This window comes from Adiantum capillus-veneris, chromosome 2, assembly GCF_014529385.1.
Source record: "Adiantum capillus-veneris isolate H3 chromosome 2, ASM1452938v2, whole genome shotgun sequence".
Taxonomy (NCBI): Eukaryota; Viridiplantae; Streptophyta; class Polypodiopsida; order Polypodiales; family Pteridaceae; genus Adiantum; species Adiantum capillus-veneris.
Window position 1 is genome coordinate 94,810,835 of NC_140932.1, and position 21,356 is coordinate 94,832,190.

The 21,356-nt window shown below is 45.9% G+C and overlaps 1 protein-coding gene across 1 annotated transcript in view; it reads right to left on the minus strand.

Annotated features, from left to right (window-relative positions):
- The window catches only part of LOC147463223 (putative sulfate transporter 4.2), a 94,669-nt gene that overhangs the window by 57,928 nt on the left and 15,385 nt on the right, over positions 1-21,356 (minus strand). The window contains exons 5-6 of the mRNA XM_086487766.1: positions 8,996-9,061; positions 8,762-8,869 (exon numbers count right to left, since the gene is read on the minus strand). Coding sequence (XP_086343892.1) covers positions 8,762-8,869; positions 8,996-9,061 — 174 coding nt within the window. The remainder of the gene's footprint in view (positions 1-8,761; positions 8,870-8,995; positions 9,062-21,356) is intronic.

A 21,356-nucleotide genomic window follows, 5' to 3' on the forward strand; every position in this document is an offset into this window, starting at 1 on the left:
AAAAAATGAGTGAACTTACTAAAAGTGACCTAAGACGCACATTTAGTAGCACAACTACAAAACACTTGAGACTCTCACCCCGGGAAACCCTAGGAACAGGGGGTCCCGCCTCATGCTAGCTTACCGGGTGGGCAACACTGTGGAATGCATCGCCAAGAACAGGTATGTCTAAGTAAGATACGGCTAGGCATGCCCTCACTCCCTAATCTTCTCCTGGGAGATACAAGAGCCACCACCAGATAGGAACTCTAACAAGATCAGCTATCAAGAGGCCTTGATATTCTTCGACAATGAGGCCAACGCATCCTTTTTCTCTCCCAAAGTAGCAACAAAGCTTGGAGTGAAGCTGGAGGAGATGGGGCCACATTTGGATGCCACTTTGTCGGCACCAGGCCATGAAGTGGCAATTATTCTCTTGATCGGCAAACTCGAGATGCACGTCCAAGGTTATGCTGGACAAGAAGGTTTTCACATCATGCCTTTGGAAGGGTGTGATGTTTTGTTGGATTGCCTTGGCATCATAAGAATCATGTAATGACTGACCCACGGCGAAGAAGCTGTACTCACAATATAAGGGCAAAAATCTTGCAGTATGTCAAGCCCACGGACTGGTCAATTTCACGTGCACATGCGTCAATAGTTACAAAGTTAACAAAAATATGTGCCAAGATACATCAAGAACTCTTTTGGGTCAGGTTCTTCTAACAAAGAAGCTATTGTTGGTGAAAGCCACACATGAATATTTATGAAGGATTCTCAATTTGTTTTTGAAAGAAGGATCATGACAGATCCACAAACTCGTCTTCAAATTCTTAATGGTAATTCGCTTGGATAGGTATCTGCGAGAATAGGACAAGTAAAAGGGTATATCTTTCTGAATTATTTGGTGGGCCAAGTGTCTTGGTGGTGCCAAATAATTTGGATGAAGGGGAGGGTGAATTGGTAGATAAGGTTTGAGATTTATACCTTGTTACCTTCCCAAACCTCACAGGGAAAAAGCAATTGATATCGTGCGATGCCTACTGCATAGTGCAGAGCACTCCCCTCCCTTGTCAACAGATCAACCGATGTGTGAACATAGTAGTGACGGTTGTGTTCTTTTAGAAATGTTTACAGCATTTGTGTTCACATGCTCACATGCATGACTGCTTGATGCCAATGTCTATTCATCTTTTGCTCAATTGTGTAGGTATAATCGAGGCCGATTAGTCTTCTTTAAGAGGGGGGAATGTCACAAATTGCAAAGCAACCTTTCCTTGAGGAGCTTGAGCAACTCTATGATGTGGCAAGGAGCTTCCATTGTCGGATGAGGTGGAGAGGAGCTTGCAGATATGGAGAGGAGCTTGCTGACATGGACAGGTGCTTGCTAACATGGCAGGCTGAGGGAGGAGTTCATGTATGGCAGGTGGACACATTACTGGACACACAAGCAATTCATGCATGGCAAGTGGACACATAGGGGGACACACAGGCAGTTCATGCACGGCATGTCGACACAGCCGTTTCATGCATGACACTTTGTGGAGCCTCGCACGCAAGGGTGGCTATTCGACACATTAGTCACTCTAGCCCTGATGTATGCAGCAGCAGTGTGGGCACCCGGATTGACAGATAGCCAATGGGCACGGATTGAGAGACCACAAATCTATATGAATTCTCGCATGTTTCGAGGTAAGCACACAGTGCCGCTGGACATTATCAAGGCAGAGCTTGCCACCCCCCCCCGGTAGTGGAGGCACTCTTCCAAACAGTCTGCTTCATCCAAAGAGTGCGATAGCTCCCGATCGACAGACTCACACGACGAGCATTTGAGTCAACTATACAGATATCAGAGACCGGATACGACAGAGCATGGTACACACAAATTAGAGCATGGTTCGGAGCACACGGCCTTGACCTGGAGGCTAGAGAGTTGGCCACCTTTCCAGTACGACCTTGACCCACCCCCCCCCCCCACCAACTTCATCTCTCGCGCAGTGAGAGAAACATAGTGATCCGACAGGATCTCTGGCAGCTCTATATCAAACAGACTTGGATCACATCCCCCCTCCGGCGGAAGATGACACCTACATGCCACACAGCTCACGAGTGGCAATTGGTCAGCTCAAAGTGTCATCACACAGACTAGAGATCGAGGTGGGGCAAGCTCATGACATTCCCATGGAGGAGAGAGTGTGTAGAGTATGCAGAGAGGAAATGGAGAGCGAGGAGAATTTTGTTTGCAAATGCAAAGCTTATGCGGATATTAGGGGTTGATACGATCCCCTATTCACAAGACAGCCTACCTTCCGAGATATCATGCACTCTCAAGATCAAAGATAGTTGGGGCACTACTTGCTAGAGATACAGAGGCACAGGGACACACTTCTGCACCCACCTATAGAGACCCTTGGGGGGGGGGGGGGGGTGTCAGCTTACAGATTTCTTTCAGAAAGCTACACCCCTCCCACTCCCAGACCCATAGAGGGGAGTGACCCTTCAGCAGGCTGAGGCAAGCCACGCCCGACGACGCCCGCGGGCTACCAAAGGCCAGGTCCAACGACTCCACTGCAAACAGATCGAGGAGATCCGAACTCGAGCACATCGAGATGCCGAGGAGAGACGAATCCAAACGATGGCTCGCCAAGAGGCGTTCATCAGGGCAGCCCTTGCTCCCAACCCTCCCATGTACTACATTTTACACCCCCCATTAGCACAAGATGGAGCTAGCTAGATTGATGCATTTGCATGGTTGTACTTCCCTCAACATATAGACATGCACTTACTCCTAGTACTAGAGCTCCACCCATCCCCATAGATTTCATCACCCACCAGACGTCAGACATGCACTTACTCCTAGTACTAGAGCTCCACCCATCCCCATAGATTTCATCACCCACCAGACGTCCTTCTCTCTATTAATCTGTACCAGTTTGAAGTATTTTGCCTTTTCCGATGGACAAAGGACATACACACGTGTATACTTGATTTGTCTCATGGGCCAACTTCGGCCTCACATAGACGTTAAAAAGCTCGCTCTCTCTCTCTCTCTCTCTCTCTCTCTCTCCTCTCTCTCTCTCTCTCTCTCCTCTCCTCAACCTCCTCCCATAAGCCCCCCCCTCGCCATAGCCCCTCGCGTAACCACCCCGCCACCACTCCTCCCCGCCCCCCCCCAAGGATCAGCAGGTACAGTGGCCAATAAAATCAAAAATCAGAATTTCGCAGGAAAAAAATTTAATCTTTTTGGCAGAACTTTCAAAAAATTTACAAAGGATTTTATAGGAAATCGCAGAATTCAGAAAGTGCAGGAAATTGCTGATTTTCAAAAATTGCAGAATTGGCAGAAAATTGCAGAATTGCATAAAACGGAATTTTTTGGTCATTTTGATCGCATTGTGCAGAAATTGTAAGAAATGCACACCATGTATGCTTAGTGTGGAACATGTATGCATAATGTGGAAGCACTTGTGCGTGTAGGTCAATCTTCTCTCTTCTCTCGTTTTTTGACACCGATCAAACATGAGGAAGCAAAATGATAAGGCCGACCCCTTAGAAGATGCAGTTTCAAAGTGCAAAGAAGAAATGGTCGAAACCATTAACAATATCAACCGCTAACTATTAGGGACAATAAGAATGCTCAAGGATCGCGTTTCGGCCCAAGAAAGCAAGATCACGGCAATGGGAGATCGGATGACGGCCCAAGACGGAGAGATTGCATCACTCAAGAAGGACCTCGCCAAGGCACGCTCATGAAACACGCTTGAAGAAGGAGAATTGCAACCTTCAGTAATAGAAGAGCTCAACACGATCAAGAACAAGTGCGAGCCATCAAAGAGGGGGAAGAGCAACACAAAGAAATGACGACCTCTTGGGTGGACGTTATCACAAAGGCTCAAAAGAAGGCAGATGAGGCCGAGAAATGGATTGAGGTTGCCAAGAAGGGGAAAAGCAAGGAAACAACAACGTCCACATCCACCATAATTAACCTGACACTGCAAGAGGAGCAAAGAAGGCGCGTGCACTCTCTACATGTGAGAATTTGCCGCCTTAAAGACAAAGATAATGTGGACGAAGAGAAGAGTGGTGATATTGGAGCCACGCTCCATATGACGGTGTGAGACCTATGGGACCACACTCAAAGTTGCTACCTGGAATTGTAATGGATCTATGCGTCTTGATGTGGGTGAGTTTTACCGGGAGAGACATCATCTTCTACTCTAAGACACATCAAGCCCCTTGGCAGTCTATGCCTCACATTAGTGGATACAAATGGGAGACAGTTTGTAGACAGGAGACACGATCAGAGCACAGAGGGCGGAGCTTAGGAGGAGTGGCAGTGTTATTCAGGGAGGAGTTGCAACCATTGATACATACAGCTCGTAGGGATGAACAAGCTAGGTACATGTGGGTGAGATTGAGAGCAAAGACTGGTAGATATCTTTACATTGCCATTTGCTACTTTCCCCGATAGTCCCCCTTCTCTATTTTGGATGATGACATATGGGAATTCTCTAGAGATGGTGACATTATCATTCTAGGGGACTTCAATGCAAGGACTACCCATCATCAGACGGTATTTAATGATACTTCAGAGGAGATGCTAAGAGAGTTGGATGTTGCACAGACGGGCCTATCCAGGATATCACAGGATGGACAACATACTCAGTATGCACGGCACTTGATAGACATGGGGACTGCACATGGATGGGCCATCTTGAATGGCCTACAAAGATTTCCCGCTGCGAGAGGCTTCACATGCTTCCCACAGAGACATGGAGCCAGCACGGTAGATTATGTCATGGCACAGCCGAGCCTCATCTCTAGTATCCAGGATCTCATAGTTGGGCCCAGACTTGTGGGGGTGGCAGTGGATCATGCTATGTGTCGCTGACCATCTCTTTCCAATTCAGTGTAGCACACATTCCACGAGTAGCAGCCCCTACTCGCTACACCTTCACGCGGGAGACGGATTATGTATACGTAGACGGGATCTACAGACGCCTATGCACTGAGGAACCAGGGCGACCTCTAGAGGAGCTTACTAATATACTGACACAGACATTACATGATGCAGCAACAGAGGCATAACCACCACACACCCAGCCTAAGCAAAGACGCCGTTCAGGAAGCATGCCTCAAAACAGCTGGTATGATGAGGAGTGCCGCCAGACTAGAGCTAGACTTCAGAGGGAGGTGCTTTTAAGGGACATCATCTCAACCACACAGACATTCACACAGATTTGACTTTCGACGCCTGGTGCGGCGAAAAAAGAGGGCACATTTTGGCTCGACTAGAGCAGGATCATTATACCACTATTCTTGAGTCCAAGACTCGCAAGAGGCGTGGCGGCTCTTTCATGAGCAGTCCCCACCCCCCCCCCCCCCTCCCCCCCCCCCCCCCCACCCCCCCCATTACCCCCTTACTACACAGACCTAGGGTCAGTACGCATCATCTTTGTACACAGTACCTGGACAGCCGCCCCTTCCCGACCCCCCCGATCCATGCCCACACACGTGTGCTTTTTTCACCACTGAGATGGTGAAGAAAAACATAGACATGATGAGGACTCGGAGAGCGTATGATCATGATGGCTTAGTGGCTGAGCATTTCATGCATGCCAAAGATCTACTAGCAAAGCTTCTAGCAGTTATGTTTAACCGTGCCATGTGTGAGGGCTTGCCTGATACTTGGAGCCTATCTACGATTGTACCTATCTTCAAGTCAGGAGACCCTATGGAGGGAAGGCGTGCAACTAGGCAGGCAGGGTTCAAGAGAGGCTTCTCTACTCTTGACCATATCTTGACAATCAAGGCCATCATCGAGGAGGGCAGATCTCATGGGAGGCGGATCTATTGTAGCTTTGTAGACTTCCGCAAAGCCTTTGACACAGTACCCAGAGCTAGATTGATGCGCAGATTACAGGAGATGGGAGTACCCATAGAGCTCATTTGGGGGATCGTGGCATTGTACAGATCAGTAGTAGGGCATGTACACACCCCTGAGGGACTATCTACACCGGTCACTCCAATATTGAGGTGAAGCAGGGCTGCCCGCTCTCTCCTACTCTATTCGGTATGTATGTGGATGAGGTTTCTGACTACATTGAGAGCGATGGTGATAGAGGTGCACAGTTGGCAGGGACATGGATTCCACTTTTGTTATATGCTGATGATATTGTGTTGATCTCCGAATCTCCGGAGGGGATGCAACGTCACTTGGATGCTTTGCATAGGTTAGCCCATGAGAGTGGCTTGTCTGTCAACCTTCGTAAAACCAAGGTCATGGTATTTAATACCACCCCACAGTGGATCAGGAGGTCAGCGCCCGCATTCACATATGGCCAGGAGACAATGGAATATACAGATACTTACACTTACCTTGGAGTCGTTTTTAGCGGACCTGCATTTTCTTTGAGGAGAGCAGCAGAGACTAGATTGACCAGAGCCCATTCGACATTGGGGAGACTGGAGAGGATGTGTTCACAGGTTCAGTTTCAAGAGCCTCAAACAAAGCTCTGGCTCTATGACACTTTGGTGGCTTCTGTATTGCTCTATGGAGCTGAGATATGGGGGCCTTCATTGGATCATCACGGGAGAACAAGTCGTACTGATGGATGGGGGGACATGGAGAAGCCTCTGGTCTCCATGATCTCGCGGCTCATTAGAGCCAAGGCTTCAGTACCACGTGCCATTATCCAAGCAAAGATAGCTGCCCCCCCACTAGTAGTTGAGGCGCTCACCAGATCTGTTTCCTTCCTACACCGCTTGTGGGAACTTCCCAGAGACAGATACGCCCACCGTGCACTTGAGTCCTCTCGACAGTTAGCCAGGCAGGGAGACCCAGCATGCTGGTATGGGGAGATGACGTCATGGTTCCAGGCACATGGATTCAGTATAGACAGATTGCCCCCCTTCGAGTACTCACTGGATGCACCCTACATAGTCCGAGACCACCAGGCTCATCCGCCAGGACCTAATTCATTTAGACACCACGAGGACATGGGTACAGCCAGCACAGGAGCTGGACACGAAGATGGCTTTCTACAGAGAGCATCCGGTTTTGTGACAAGGCCCAGATACATGGACACCCACTTGTCTCATGGGATACGGTGTGCTATTGGCCAGATACGCACATCTTCATACCAGCTGTGGATCGAGACTGGGAGAGACAGCGGAGTGCCAGCAAAGGCCAGGACATGCACCTTGTGTGGCATGGAGCCTGAGACAGAGTTACACTACACATGCCACTGCCCCATCTACTACGAGATAGAACGCCGCTTCCATTGCTTGTTCAAAGAAGGCTTTGGACCACTCTTCAGAGTCATGAGGTACGAGGATCAGAGATGCCTGGGTTTGTTTTTGCTCGAGCTGCGCAGACACAGAGAGAGCTTGATGAGAGGAGAGGCTAGCCAGTCTCAGAGACGCATCACAAACTTCTTTAGAGCAGACACTGGACACCAGAGGAGCTACTACCACAGTAGATCTTGTCGCCTCACACCAGAGGTACACTGATCGATCGAGCGAGTGAGCTAGGGAGATCGAGACGCCCACGACTGCGGAGGACTACACAGCATCGATGGAGGCTACATCAGAGGATTCGGACCACTTTGGCCCGACATGCCAGAGAGAAGTTCATGACAAATTATTGGCCCCTAGATGGTCCAGCTTGAGACTAGGTGGTACAACAAGTGAGCTAGTGCGCAAGTGTACCAAAGCAGCGGAGGCTTTGAAGTGGGGAGTGTTAACCAGATATTTACAAAACTCCAGAACACAGTGGTCCCTGTGGCTCTCCAAAGTAGGAGTACTCTTGAACTCCTTTTGGAGAGAAATAGTCGGATAGGTCAATAACAAAGGTCTCCGATGGTTGGGGGACGACAATAGTAAGAGCTAGAAAGAAGCAGACCAGCTGACTACCCAATTTCACTTAAATGACACTAAAAGACTGCTAGTGAATAGGACTATTGAAGGGCTGGAAAAGTGTGTGATGCCTATCTGTGAGTCGAACCTCGAGTGGAAAGCCTAGCACCTGGGCAGTATATACTATCTAAGCTAGCCTATGAGCTGAATATCTCCTAGACTCTCCTAGTGTGGTTTGTTGTCATCTACCACCCGGGCAGTAGCCCAAGCCGGTACACTTTATCCATAATGTAGTGAGTTTACTGAGAGCTTAAGTCTTTGAAAGGCCTCTATACTCCAAATGCATTGATGCTAAAACCAGCCATATTAAGCTTCTACAACCTCAACATGCTCACACTTTCTGATCGACTAATTCCTCCATCTCAAGCAGCTGAAGCTGATGCTATTTCCTCGAAGTGTACCTGATGCTCAGAGCTTCTGCTCACTGCTGAAACCTCACATGTTGCCATAGATGAAAAATGGATTCATCTTGTTCACTTTAAGAGAAACAAAAACAGCTGACATAGGAACAAACATGAAAGTCTATTTTGTACGTATAACAATTTCACACAATCATCACTAGGAGTCCAAGTTGCAATGATTCCTGACTCTATCTTTAATTATATTTACAATCTTTGCTAGACACTCATTATATGTGCAGAAAAGTGTCCGGGACCTGAACTTATATGGCTGCCAAAGTACATATACGACTCAAATAAATAAACAGCCCAGAACGTAACGATAAATCCAACCGATTATCTGAAAAAGAATGATAATGAGAAAGCCAAAAAAATTATTCAAGTATTGTATTTGGACAAGCTGCTGCTTGACTTATTCTCAGAGTCTCTCTCTTCCAGAATTTATATCTATGTTGAAAATTGCTCACCAATGTAATGTCTGCTGGACTAAAAACCCATGCAAACAATGTTCCAATTATAACTGCTGTTAACGGTCCTGCAGCTCGTACAAGCCTTAATTTCTTTCTTGTCTTTCCCTGCAACCATAGCGGAATGACACAAGAGCTTGATCAACTACAAGTAATGTGCATGCTTCAGAAAAAAATCCTTGGAAGATTTATAAATTTATATTAAACTGACAAGAGACCAGATTTACATGTTACCAGATGTTTCATGGTCAGCAAAATACCCAGCATCACACAGCCAAGTGCAAATGGGCGCCATTTAAACTGCAAATAGCAAAAACGAGTTCTTCTCATTGAAGCCTAAACACTGCCTTGATTTAAGAGGCTTTGTAAACAGAAAGCTCTTTCCGACAAAATACTTCAGATCTATGTAAAGGTTTACACAAAATAGCAATAAGTAAAGATGACCACTAAGCAAACCATAACAAAGATATCTAATGCAAATTGAGCATGTTTGACCTAATCATGCGCAATCTCAAGAGTCCACATAAGCCAAATTCAATGCAGTAGTGGTTTATGGATTTTTACTTTTCACTTTTACTCTTTTGAGCTAGCCCTAGCCTGGTTTCTACCACGGTATGATCTCGTTGCCTCAAGGGGAAAAGCCTTTTCGTGCCGTGTTATGTATTTTCCATGACCCATTGTACATTGTACATAACAAATATATTTGATGCGACTTGAGCATGTTTGACCTAATCAAGCGCAATCTCAAGAGTCCACACAAGCCAAATCCAGCAAAGTAGTGGTTTATGGATCTTTTACAAATGTACATAACAAATATATTTGTTGCAACTTGAGCATGTTTGACCTAATCAAGCGCAATCTCAAGAGTTCACACAAGCCAAATCCAACGCAGTAGTGGTTTATGGATCTTTTACTTTTTACTTTTACTTTTTTGACCTAGGGCTAGCCTGATTTCTACCACGATATGATCTCGTTGCCTTGGGGGGGGGGGAAGAATTTAAAGCCTTCTCATGCCGGAAGAATTTAAAGCCTTCTCATGCCGTGTTATGTATTTTCCATGACCCATTGTAAATCACGACATCAGAATGATAGGAGGGAGTCACTTCCATGGGAGAAAGACATAAAATAGCGGGGAAAGAAGGGTTTGAAGTCATCAGGGAACCACTAGCTTAACACCATGCAATTGCCCAGAGCTTTTTGCCTTATCCTAGAAGACACCCATGTAGAACTGCCATACCCAAAGTGGGCATCACCTCACAAGCCTAACTATTTGAGGTGCGACCGTAGAACCACCAAAATAAGGTGTTAGGCAAGGATGGGCCAATGGAAACAGCTATAAGCACCACATGCTCAATCACTCATGGGCTAGTGCATTATATGTATCGTTGAACCGCCTCACAATGGAATGTTGCAACAATATTCGCATATGCACCGCTCCACTGTGGGGAGCGACCGCCAAGCCGCAAGGCCCAACCTGGTCAAGCAGCCACTTCCTATGCATCTCCCCTCCAAAGGTCTCCAAAGGAGTAGCACTTTGGTCTCTATATCCAAAGGGATAGGAATCAGCCCACGGATGTGCTCAAATATGGGCTCTATAGACTCTCTAGCATTGTTACGAGCGCTCTCAATCCTATCCTTACAAATAGCAGCAATAGAGAGCTCGTCGTCCACTAATACACCCAAGTATCTGCACTAGTACCTGAATCTCATTAGGCCACATGTGAGGTTTAAAGGCTTTTGGCTCCTCAAGGTCCCCGTTAAAACACGGTCCTCCTGCATTTCTCTATGCTAAACTTCATACACCATTACACTGCCCAACTATGCAGCCTATCCAAACTAGCGTGAAGCTCCTTCTTCGACAAGGCAAGCAAAACAAAATCATCTACAAAAAGAAGGCCCTGAATCTTGCGGAATAGGCTTGGAATGGCCACCCCAAGGTCATTCACACTCTCATCCAAGATGTCATTAATGGATATGTTGAACTCAATTGGCGAGGCAGGACACCCTTAGCCCGCACCTTGAGCAATTTGAACTTCCTCACTAAGCTTCACAACGACCCTGGAGGATCCATACAGGGCCCGAAAAAAGATCAGGGCACAGCCTCGAATCACTTCGGCTTCCGTCTTGAGAAAGAGTGCCTTGTGTAGGACTATGTCATATATGCCTTTACAAAATCTATATACCTTCATAAGTTCAGAAAAGTCTAAACTCACGAATTATAAGAGGGAATAAAGCACTCATAAAACTATAAAAGCAAGGGACACAAGAAAAGAAAATTAAAAAAAAAAACTAAATCACTTTATTTGCTACGAAACAAAACTAGATAAAACAAAACATTACTAACTTAAAAATGTTTTTAGAAAAGGCATGCACAAAATAAGTTGATGCAACTTACTTGGCTAAAACTTAAAACAAGTACTCAACTCTAAACAAAAAAGGATAAGGCATCTTAAAAACTTAATCCTAGAAATCAAACTTCACACAACAACTTCTAAAGGAACAAATTCTTAATTCCTAACGCAAGCTAAATACGAAATCGAAAAATGAATACTACTACAAACCTACAAAGAAGAGGCTGCAAATAACCAAAGAAGTACAAAGATCCAAACTTGACAATAAGTGACCTCAACTTCGCTGCTTGTCCAAACACCAAACACTCACTTTTGCCCAAACAAAGTGAGGTTCACCTCTTCCAACCTTGACAAGAGCTTATCACAATCATTGATATGGCTTGCCACATACTTGCGGCACCCCCTCAAGTCTAGAGTCACATCTATATCACTTAGATCACATCCTTTCATTGGCACATCATCAAGAAAGGGCATCGTAGAACTTCATTCACACCAAACACTTACTTTTGCCCAGACAAGGTGAGGTTCGCCTCTTCCAACCTTGACAAGATCTTATCACAATCATTGATATGGTTTGCCACATACTTGCGGCACCCCCTCGAGTCTAGAGCCACATCTATATCACTTACATCACATCCTTTGATTGGCACATCATCAAGAAAGGGCATCATAGTTTGAGGTATGAAGTCACGTAGGACTTTGTTCATACCATTCATCATATGCGCAACTGAATTAGTTGCTCCCTGAGGTAAGGTGCACATCCTTACCAAACCCAAAGGTCAATGCGTAGGTTGGTTTTTGACGACCTTCCACCAATACAAAATCAATGATCGATGCGTAGGTTGGTTTTTGACGACCTTCCACCAAGACGAACTCTTTTAAGGCAATGACATCGGCCACACATTCCTCCTGATTCCAGAATCCTGCCTAACCACACAAGGAGAGATTCTTTTCCTCAAGTTTCGTTGGAATCTTATTGATAATCGATGAGGTCGAGAGCTACAATAAGATCAGAACGAGGGACATCCTCTGCAGTTTTCCAAATTGAAAGATGGACCTTCCTTGAGATATACACCACTACCGATCTGCTCTTGTTCCCCTCAGCTTGTTGAAGGACTTTATCCCTTGCGGCCTGGTCGACTTTGATAGCAGCCGTCGAGACGAGTTTTTGACTGCTCCTTTACCCCTACTATTTGGAGACAAGGAGCCGAGTGCACCAACCCACATACCAAAAGAGATCATGAACTACTCCACTCGACGTGAAGTCTTTCTCATGGGAGACTTACAACACTCAATGGAGACACGGCAACACCCATGATCATAAACTTATAAGATACGGAAATGTTGCACACAGTGGATGTATAGGAGGCAGGATGCTTTGAGCCGCTTAATCATGCGGCACACCTCCCTAGCCTAGGCCCAAGAAATCGGACCATTAATGTTATCAAGTCTTGGCCTAAATCACACAGCATGATTGTGCCAATGTACTAGGTCTGTTGTGCTAGAGGAATCAAAAGACACAAAGCATGATCCTGATTCCTTTCAAAAATCTTGGATCTTCTCTTTGTCCGCCTACCATTCGTCACGTTAGTATCGTAGGGGTTGGGTGGGCCCTCCTTTTTACTTCCCATACGATGGCTTTCATATGCCTCCACTAGGTTCACCACTCTTTGCCCGGTGCCAACTTGACACGCTTACGCACAAACGTTTGAGAGCCTTCCTCTCGCTCCTCTTAGTCTCGGCTTGTGGCACTCTACAAACTCCCTCCAATCCCTATTCTCGCCAAAGGAGTCACTCTGTGCTTGCCACAAAGCCTTCCACGCCTCGCATCTTCTACTGATGGCTCTTCGAGCTCTTGGGTCGAGCCTAAAGACAACGTAAGGCCTCCTGGGGGTCCTTACGGAGAGAGCACCAACAACTTTGACACTCTTTTAGGTGCCACCTCAAAAAGCTCCGATTGGTAGTTCGCTGCCATCTATGTGATTTCCTCGTTCTCCATCTCCTCTAGCAAGGAATTCTTAAAGTTGTGATTCAAGAAGAGGTTGTCGACAGGCTCAATTCTCGACCCATCAATGGAGGGGGCTGGTGGTGGAGGTGGCTCCATTCTCACTATACCACGCACAAACATGATCTTATGAATCCTGTTATGTAATATGCTTTGAACATTCTCATGTTTTCTTCTAGGGTAAAATGCCTTCTGTGCAAGTTGTAGAACAATGGGTAGATTTCTTGCTCAAACGACAGGTAGTATGGAGTGTGTTTTTTGGTGCAAGAGGTTGTCACAAAGTGATGACGTGGCTGCCCGCTCTACAGAAACCCTAACCCTAATTCTGCCCTAACCCTAACCCTAAAAAATCTGAAACCCTAATTCTGCCCTAACCCTAACCCTAACCCTAACTCTTCCCTAACCCTAACCTGTTGATTGGCTAGTGGTGACACTGCTGACGAGGCAGCCCGCGTTTTGCGGCGCAGACTGCGCTGGCAGCTTTTGACAGCTTTTGGCATTGCTTTTTCCTACACTTTGGAGAGAGAGAAAAAGTCTCTTGCTTTATTTTTAGCAAGAGAGAGAGAAAGCCTCTTTGCTCTATTTTAGCAAGAGAGAGAAATTACTGCTTTATTTTTACAATCTTTTGAGCTTTTGATTTTCAGCTTTTGGGGCTCTGCTTTTGGCAACCCTTGTAACCTTTAAATACACGGGTAGGCCTCTCACAACTCAGAGCATCTGGACGCAGAGTCTGAGTGTGAGCGTCTGCCCGCACTCTTGTACTTTGAACTCAGATTAATACAAAAAGAAATACCGAAAGGGGCGCCAGTCTTTGGGGCCAATATCTCTAGGCACGGAACTCCGTCGGGCCATCGCTTTCGCAGGAGAACGTTACTCAGAGCACTCTAAGATTCAGAGAGCTGCCTCTTACTTTAAGGGGAATGCTCGAACTTGGTGGTCCACGCTTCTTTTAAGCAAGACTGCGCCAGTAAAATGGCTGAAATTCAAGAGGCTTTTTATTTCTTCTTGGTTGACTCGAGAGTATGAACGGGATATACGAACTGCTTGGAACCATCTTCGGATGACCAAGAAAGATACAGTGGACACTTATTGCGAGAGATTCTGGAGCTCTTTTCTACCCGCCTCTTCATTTAAGAAGATCTCGTTCGAGAAGTAGATTGAGAGGTTTACCTTGGGTCTACCTACCGAGATCCGAGATCACTGCTTGGAACAGAAGTCAGCTTCTATTCAGGAGTTGATGAGTCATGCGAAACAGGGTTTTGCCATCCATTCTGGCAGTCTGACTTACCCCACCGATGAGATCATGACACAAAGAGCTGAACAGACTTCGGCAAATAAAAGTAGAAAGAGAAAGAGTAACTCAGAAAAGAAATATGCACGACCCAAGCTTACTCCTCTCAGGAGCGAGCTTGCTTCATCAGGGAGGGGAAGTGTTTTGGATGCGGGGAACCTGGACATATCGCCGTGAAGTGCCCTAAAAAGGCACAGAAAGAACAGAACGACAAGGACAACGAAAGGCCTGAGAGTTCGAGAGCAGTTGAGGAACGTGTAAGAAAAGGCAAGATGTTAGGTGCAGCGGAAAAGATTGTTGTATTTTCTCAAGATTAGTGATCCTTATTGCTCAAGGTTCCTTTTAGTTCTTAGGGAAAGAGAGAGCTTTCCGTCTTATGGAGAGTGCTATGATCACAACACAAAGTGAGTGGACACTGTGCGTGCAAGTGAATGAGACTGAGAGAAGGAGAGAGAAGAGATACGACACCCAAGAGGTTGTAAAACCCTCCTCCGAAGGCCCCACTCTCGTTGGCGAGAGTGGTCTAACTTTGATTGCACAAAGGTGTACAATGCGAATGCAATGGGACTATGCCGATGACGACGACGACTTCGTGGCTGAAAACTGTGATCTTCTATGGGCTGAATTCATTGGCTGTTTCGAGGCTGAAAATGACTGTTTTCTTGCTGTGGTTATGGCTGAAAATGATCAAGTTGTCGGGGGTCTTGCTGATGGTAAAAATGCTGAAGAATTGGACCTAGCAGGCTGCGTTTTTAGGGGCTGTTCTACCTGCTGAAAACGCTGCAACAACAGGCCTGTCCAAGGCTGAAAAACGCTGCAAGGGCAGCAGCCTAGCGTTAGTGGTTGCTGACAAAAAAAACGCTGAGGGGGCAAAGATGCCAGCATAAAGGGGATGATGGCGATGTTGTCTGCAAGAGGATGAAACGCCCGGTCTGAATGGTACCGATGGGGCGATCATGCAAGAGATCTGAGGTTGCCGGCGAGAACTGCAATGGAAAACGCTGGCTGATGCTGAGAACTTGCCCGGCAAGGATGGGATCCAAAAACGTTGGGGGTGCTAGGGGATATTGCTGAGAAGTTGCCTGTTGAGCGGGAAGCTCCTGCTGCCTCTTCTGCCATTGAGTGCTAACTTGGGTTTGCTTATATATTAACTTACCCATTTTGCCCTGCTTAGTTCCCAACAAAAGTCACTTAATAAATAAGTGAAAAATGTCAAAAATAGGGAAAATAGGCTAAAGTCACTGGAAAAATCCCCAAATTGACTCTGATGGAACCTGATGTAAATGCTTATGCTTATGTTGTGTGCAACCAGAGGATATGCATCTACACTAAGTGACTGGGCATGCACGGTCTACAAATAGACTCACAAAAGTGCCAAATCACTTCTAATCTAGACTGATTGGACTAACTTGAACCCTGTTATGCTGCTGCTTGTCCACGGACACATAAGGTTGGATGTGTCACGTGACACAAGATGAAAACAGGACTAGTTCCAGATTGCATGGGTACCGATCCCAACACGATGGACGAGAGTACAAAACTTTGCCGAGCTTGGGGCAAAGTGAAGGACCAAGAAACCCTGATCTTCTTTGATGGAGGAGCCAAGGCCAACTTCATTTCACCGGAATTGGCGACGCGGCTCGAGATCACTCCCGATCGGATGAGACCACTTGCGGAGGCTGTTCTAGCGGCACCCGGCAAGGACGTAGCCATTAAACCTATCATTGGCAAACTTCGGTTGCATTGTCAGGGGTATTTGGGGCATGAGGACTTTTACATAATGCCTTTGGAAGGTTGTGATGTTCTCTTGGGAATTCCCTGGTACCACAAGAACAACGCCGTGGTCGACTATCGGGCGAGGAAAGCGACTTTGACTACAGAGAACGGCAAAACAATTGTACTTGACATTAAACTGAAGGGCAAGTCTGTCCCTATTGTATCCTATTGTATCGGCTTCGGCAAATTCTAAATTAATGAAATCAAGTTTGTTTGTTTACTCGATCTTTATAAAAGAGTTAAGTGATGAGGATAGGACAAATATGTCTCAACTTGATAAAGAACGCCAAGATTTTCTCCACTCTCATGCCCATTGCTTCTCAGAGGGCCTGCCAGGCGAATTACCACCTGCTCGTCCTGAAGATCACACCATTGATCTGATTCCTGGAAGCACACCACCGAACCGGCCACCTTACCGTGTGAGCCGAGCACAGAATGAAGAGATTATGAACCAAGTGAAAGACCTCTTGGAAAAGGGTCTTGTCCAGCCTAGTACCTCACCGTATTGCTCTCCAGTGTTTGTTGGTTTTGAAGAAAGACGGATCTTGGAGAATGTGCATCGATTATAGAGCTCTCAACAAAATCACCAACAAGAACAGATTTTCGATTCCTAGGATCGACGATATACTCGATAGATTATAGGAATCCTCGTGCTTTAGCAGGATTGATCTGAAGAGTGGATATCATCAGATCCGAATCGCGTCAGGAGACGTCCCTTTCGGACGACTTTTGGGTTATTTGAGTTTTTGGTGATGCCTTTTGGGTTAACCAATGCTCCTGCGACATTTAACCGGATGATGGACACGATTTTTCGAGAGTACACGCTATTTGTTGGCACTTTCTTTGATGATATCATTGTTTTCTCCAAGAATGAGGCAATACATAGAGATCATCTCCTTCAGGTCTTTCAGGCATTACAAGATCACAAGTTAGTGATTGATGCAAAGAACAGTGAATTTTTCCTACCAAAGATACACTTTTTGGGACATATTGTCTCAGCGACAGGAGTGCAAATGGTTCCGGCCAAGATAGAGACTATCCGTGATTGGCCCGATTTGAAGAATGTCCATGAAGTTAGAAGCTTCTCGGGATTGTGTTCGTACTACAGGCGGTTCATTCGAAAGTTTGCAAAGGTTGCTTCCCCTTTGCATGTTTTGACACGGATGGGAGTCCCTTTGTCGTGGGGACCCACATAGGTGACTGCCTTTCAGACTTTGAAAGAGAAATTGACTACGGGACCAGTTTTGACTCTATCGGACTTGCAGAAGTCTTTTGAAGCATACTGTGATGCTTGTGGTCGTAGTCTTGGTGTGGTCTTAATGCAAAAAGGCCATGTCATTGCTTACGAGAGCCGATTGTTCTCAAGGCCGGAAATGACAGCACAAATTTATGAGAAAGAGATTTTGGCGATTATGCATGCTCTTACTCAGTGGCGGCACTACCTACTCGGAGCGGATTTTACTGTCTTTACAGACCATCAGAGTTTACGCTACTTCTTGTCACAGAAGCAGCTATCGGAAAAGCAGATGCGGTGGGCGAACATCTTGTCACAGTTTCACTTCCAGATTAACCATGTTCAGGGATAGAAGAATGTGGTGACAGATACTTTGTCTCGGAAGCCGTTGGTTCTAGCTATTTCCTCGATACATCATAGGAGCTTCGAGGATATGGTCGATCAGTATGCCACAGATCCAGATTTTGCAAACATTTTCTCACGGATACGGGATGGGGAGACAGTAGCGGGATATTCCATTCGGGATGGCTACTTGATGAGAAAAACCATGTTGTGCGTTACACAGCCGTTGAGGGAAAAGTTATGACCAAATGCCACTGTCCACCTTTTACGGGTCATCGCGGCATTGCTACCACCATGAAAGGGATAGAGAGATACTTCTTTTGGCCAAGACTCAAGAAGGATGTGGAAGAGTTTGTGCGCAGTTGCTTGGTATGCCAGAAGGTCAAGTTTGACAGGCATAAAGCGCAGGGATTGTTACAGCCTTTGCCCATACCCACCCGCCGCTGAGAAAGTATTGCAATGGATTTCATTTTTTATCTCCTGAGAACACAAAGTGGTCACGATGGTATCTGGAATGTAACTGACAGATTTAGCAAGCAGGCTCATTTCATTCTAGTGAAGAAAACAGTCAAGCCGGATCACTTAGCAAGATTGTTTGTGGCCCAGATTTTCAGATTGCATGGCATGCCTGAGACAATTGTCTCTGACAGAGACCCCAGATTTACGAGTTTGTTTTGGAAGGCAATTTGGGAGAACATTGGCACGCGGTTGCAGTTCTCGTCATCTTTCCACCCGCAGACTAACGGGCAATCTGAGTTTGCCAATTCAGTGGTTTTAGATTTATTGAAGTCTTATATCTCGGATCAGAAGACTCAATGGGAAAAATATCTACCTTTGGTGGAATTTGCCTACAATAACACGATACACTCTTCGACGGGGAAGGCGCCATTTGAGATTGTTGAAGGTGCTGCGAAGGTTCCACCCTTCCTAAGCACGAAAGATAAGATTTTCTAAGCGGATGAGTATACGCGCAACTTAGACACGGCTTTTGCCAAAGTCCGCGAGGCTTTGCAGAAATCTCAAGAACAACAGTAAAAGGCAGCGGATCGCCATCGTCGCGATTTGAAATTGAAGGAGGATGATTGAGTGCTCTTACGTTTTGAGAAGGCACGACTGAGAAAGAAAAAGGGAAAGGAGAGGCTTTTTCCAAAACTTAGTATGAGATACTACGGACCTTTCCAGATCTCTGAACAGATCAATGATGTCTCCTTCCGACTGAAACTGCCTGACACTTGGAGGATTCACAATGCATTTCATGTGAGTCTCTTCAAACCTTTTAAAGGTGATGTGCCTGATGACGGGGAGCCCGATGAGCAACCCGAAGAGAGGAAAACGAGGAGATCCTTGTTCCTGAACAGATTTTGGCACATAAGGACACAAAGAATAAAGGTAAAGTCCGAAGGCGGTTCTTGGTTAAGTTCAAGAACTATCCTGCATTGGATGCGAAATGGATGGAGGAGGAGGACCTAGCAGATACTCCTCAGATTGTGAAACTTTACCTTGAAGCTTTTGGTTTAGCATAGTCTATTCCAAATGGAACCCAGAATTCAGCTTGGCCGGAGATCTGGTGCAGTGGGATGCACAAGAGGGGAGTTACTCCGCTCCTTTGTCAACACATGCCTTGATTTTAGAATACTAGAGTCACAGATGTCTCTATGAGCTTCAGGGATACTGAGAGCTGATAGTATTCTACTGTATGACTTTATGAAATGGAATTCCTGAATATGAAATTGATTTGTTCTTGACTTCTTTTTAAGTGCAGGAACTGATAGACGAAATGACTGCAGCATTTTGGTCTAATTGATCTCGAATAGACATGGTTGCAATAGGGGTTAGTCAATCGGGCATCGATGAGGTCCCGACTGGATCTAGATGCGATTGCTAGCTACATTGCCGATAAATCATGGTCTAAGATCCGAATGAATGTTGAAGTGTCATGTGATGTCTGGATCTAGATGCGATTGCTAGCTACATTGCCGATAAATCATGGTCTAAGATCCGAATGAATGTTGAAGTGTCATGTGATGTCGTGTGATGTCGAGTGATGTCCTCTGATGTCGTGTGATGACTGTCGATTGGTACATGTGCTAGATGTGTGTTCCTAGTACGTAGGTACTAACAGTCAGTGTCTGCTAAGACGGTTTATGGCCTCTGTCTGTTTTGCAGGCGTAATCGAGGGCGATTACAATACTTTCAAGAGGGGGGTATGTCACAAAGTAGCGTAAACCCTAACCCTAATTCTGCCCTAACCCTAACCCTAGAAAAATCTGAAACCCTAATTCTGCCCTAACCCTAACCTGCTGATTGGCTGGTGGTGACACTGCTGATGTGGCAGCCTGCGTTTTGCGGCGCAAATTGCGCTGGCAACTTTTGACAGCTTTTGGCATTGCTTTTTTCTACGCTTTGGAGAGAGAGAGAGAGAGAGAGAGAGAGAGAGAGAGAGAGAGAGAGAGTAATTACTACTTTATTTTTACAAGCTTTTGAGCTTTTGATTTTCAGCTTTTGGGGCTCTGCTTTTGGCATCCCTTGTAACTTTAAATATGTGAGCATGCCTCTCACTTCTCAGAGCATCTAGACGCAGAGTCTCAGTGTGAGCGCTTGCCCGCACTCTTGTACTTTGAACTCAGATTAATACAAAAAGAAATACCGAAAGGGGCGCCAGTCTTTGGGGCCAATATCTCTAGGCACGAAACTCCGCCGGGCCAGTGTCGAATAAATTGAGAACTGTGAACTGTTTTGAATCGGTTATTTGGTGCTGTCGCGGTAGATTCTTGACTTGGAGTGTCCAAGTCTGTTACAAAGGTTTTTATGAGGTGCTTTTGGCTGATCCAACAGCTCGCATTCAGCTATTGGAAATGTCTCCTTTTGTTTAAATACAGAAATGGCACATGTTCTCCCATGGCTCTCATAGAAATACAGACACTCAAAGAAGAAGTCTCGGCCCTCAAACAAGAGAACCCAAACGCCGAGATACGGACACTCAAAAAAGAAGTCTCAACCCTTAAACAAGAGCTTGCTGATAGAGTAAGTAGTGGACTAGAGGAAGGTGAATTTCAGCCCTCGGTAATAGATGAAATCAAGGAACAGGTAAGGATGATCACAGAGGAAGAGAAACTGAGTGTGGCAAAGACATCTTCATGGGCGGAGATGATAACAAGGACACAAAAAAAGGCAGACAAGGCCGAAAAATGGATTTAGGTCGCCAAGAAAGGGAAAGATAAAGAAACTCCATGTAACGACGCTTATCAACATGACCCTCGAAGAGGAACAAAGAAGGCGGATGCGAGCACTGCATGTGAGAGTGATCGGTCTCAAGGACACAAACAATGTGGAGAAAGAGGTCACAAGCCTTACATCTATGATGGGGATGGAGAAGCCTTTGCACACAAAGGCATGGAGGGCAGGTAAGAAAAGTGATGGCACAAGAGAGTCTTCAAAGGGGAGAGCTCTCATACTGCGCTTCCCCTCGTTGGAAGAGAAGAAGGAATTCTTGAGGAAGAGGCCTACTCTCAAAAAGACAAGTATTTTCCTCGGTGATGACCTGACTCTCTCACAGCTCGCACATATGAGAGAGGTAATGCTAGAGATTACAGCGG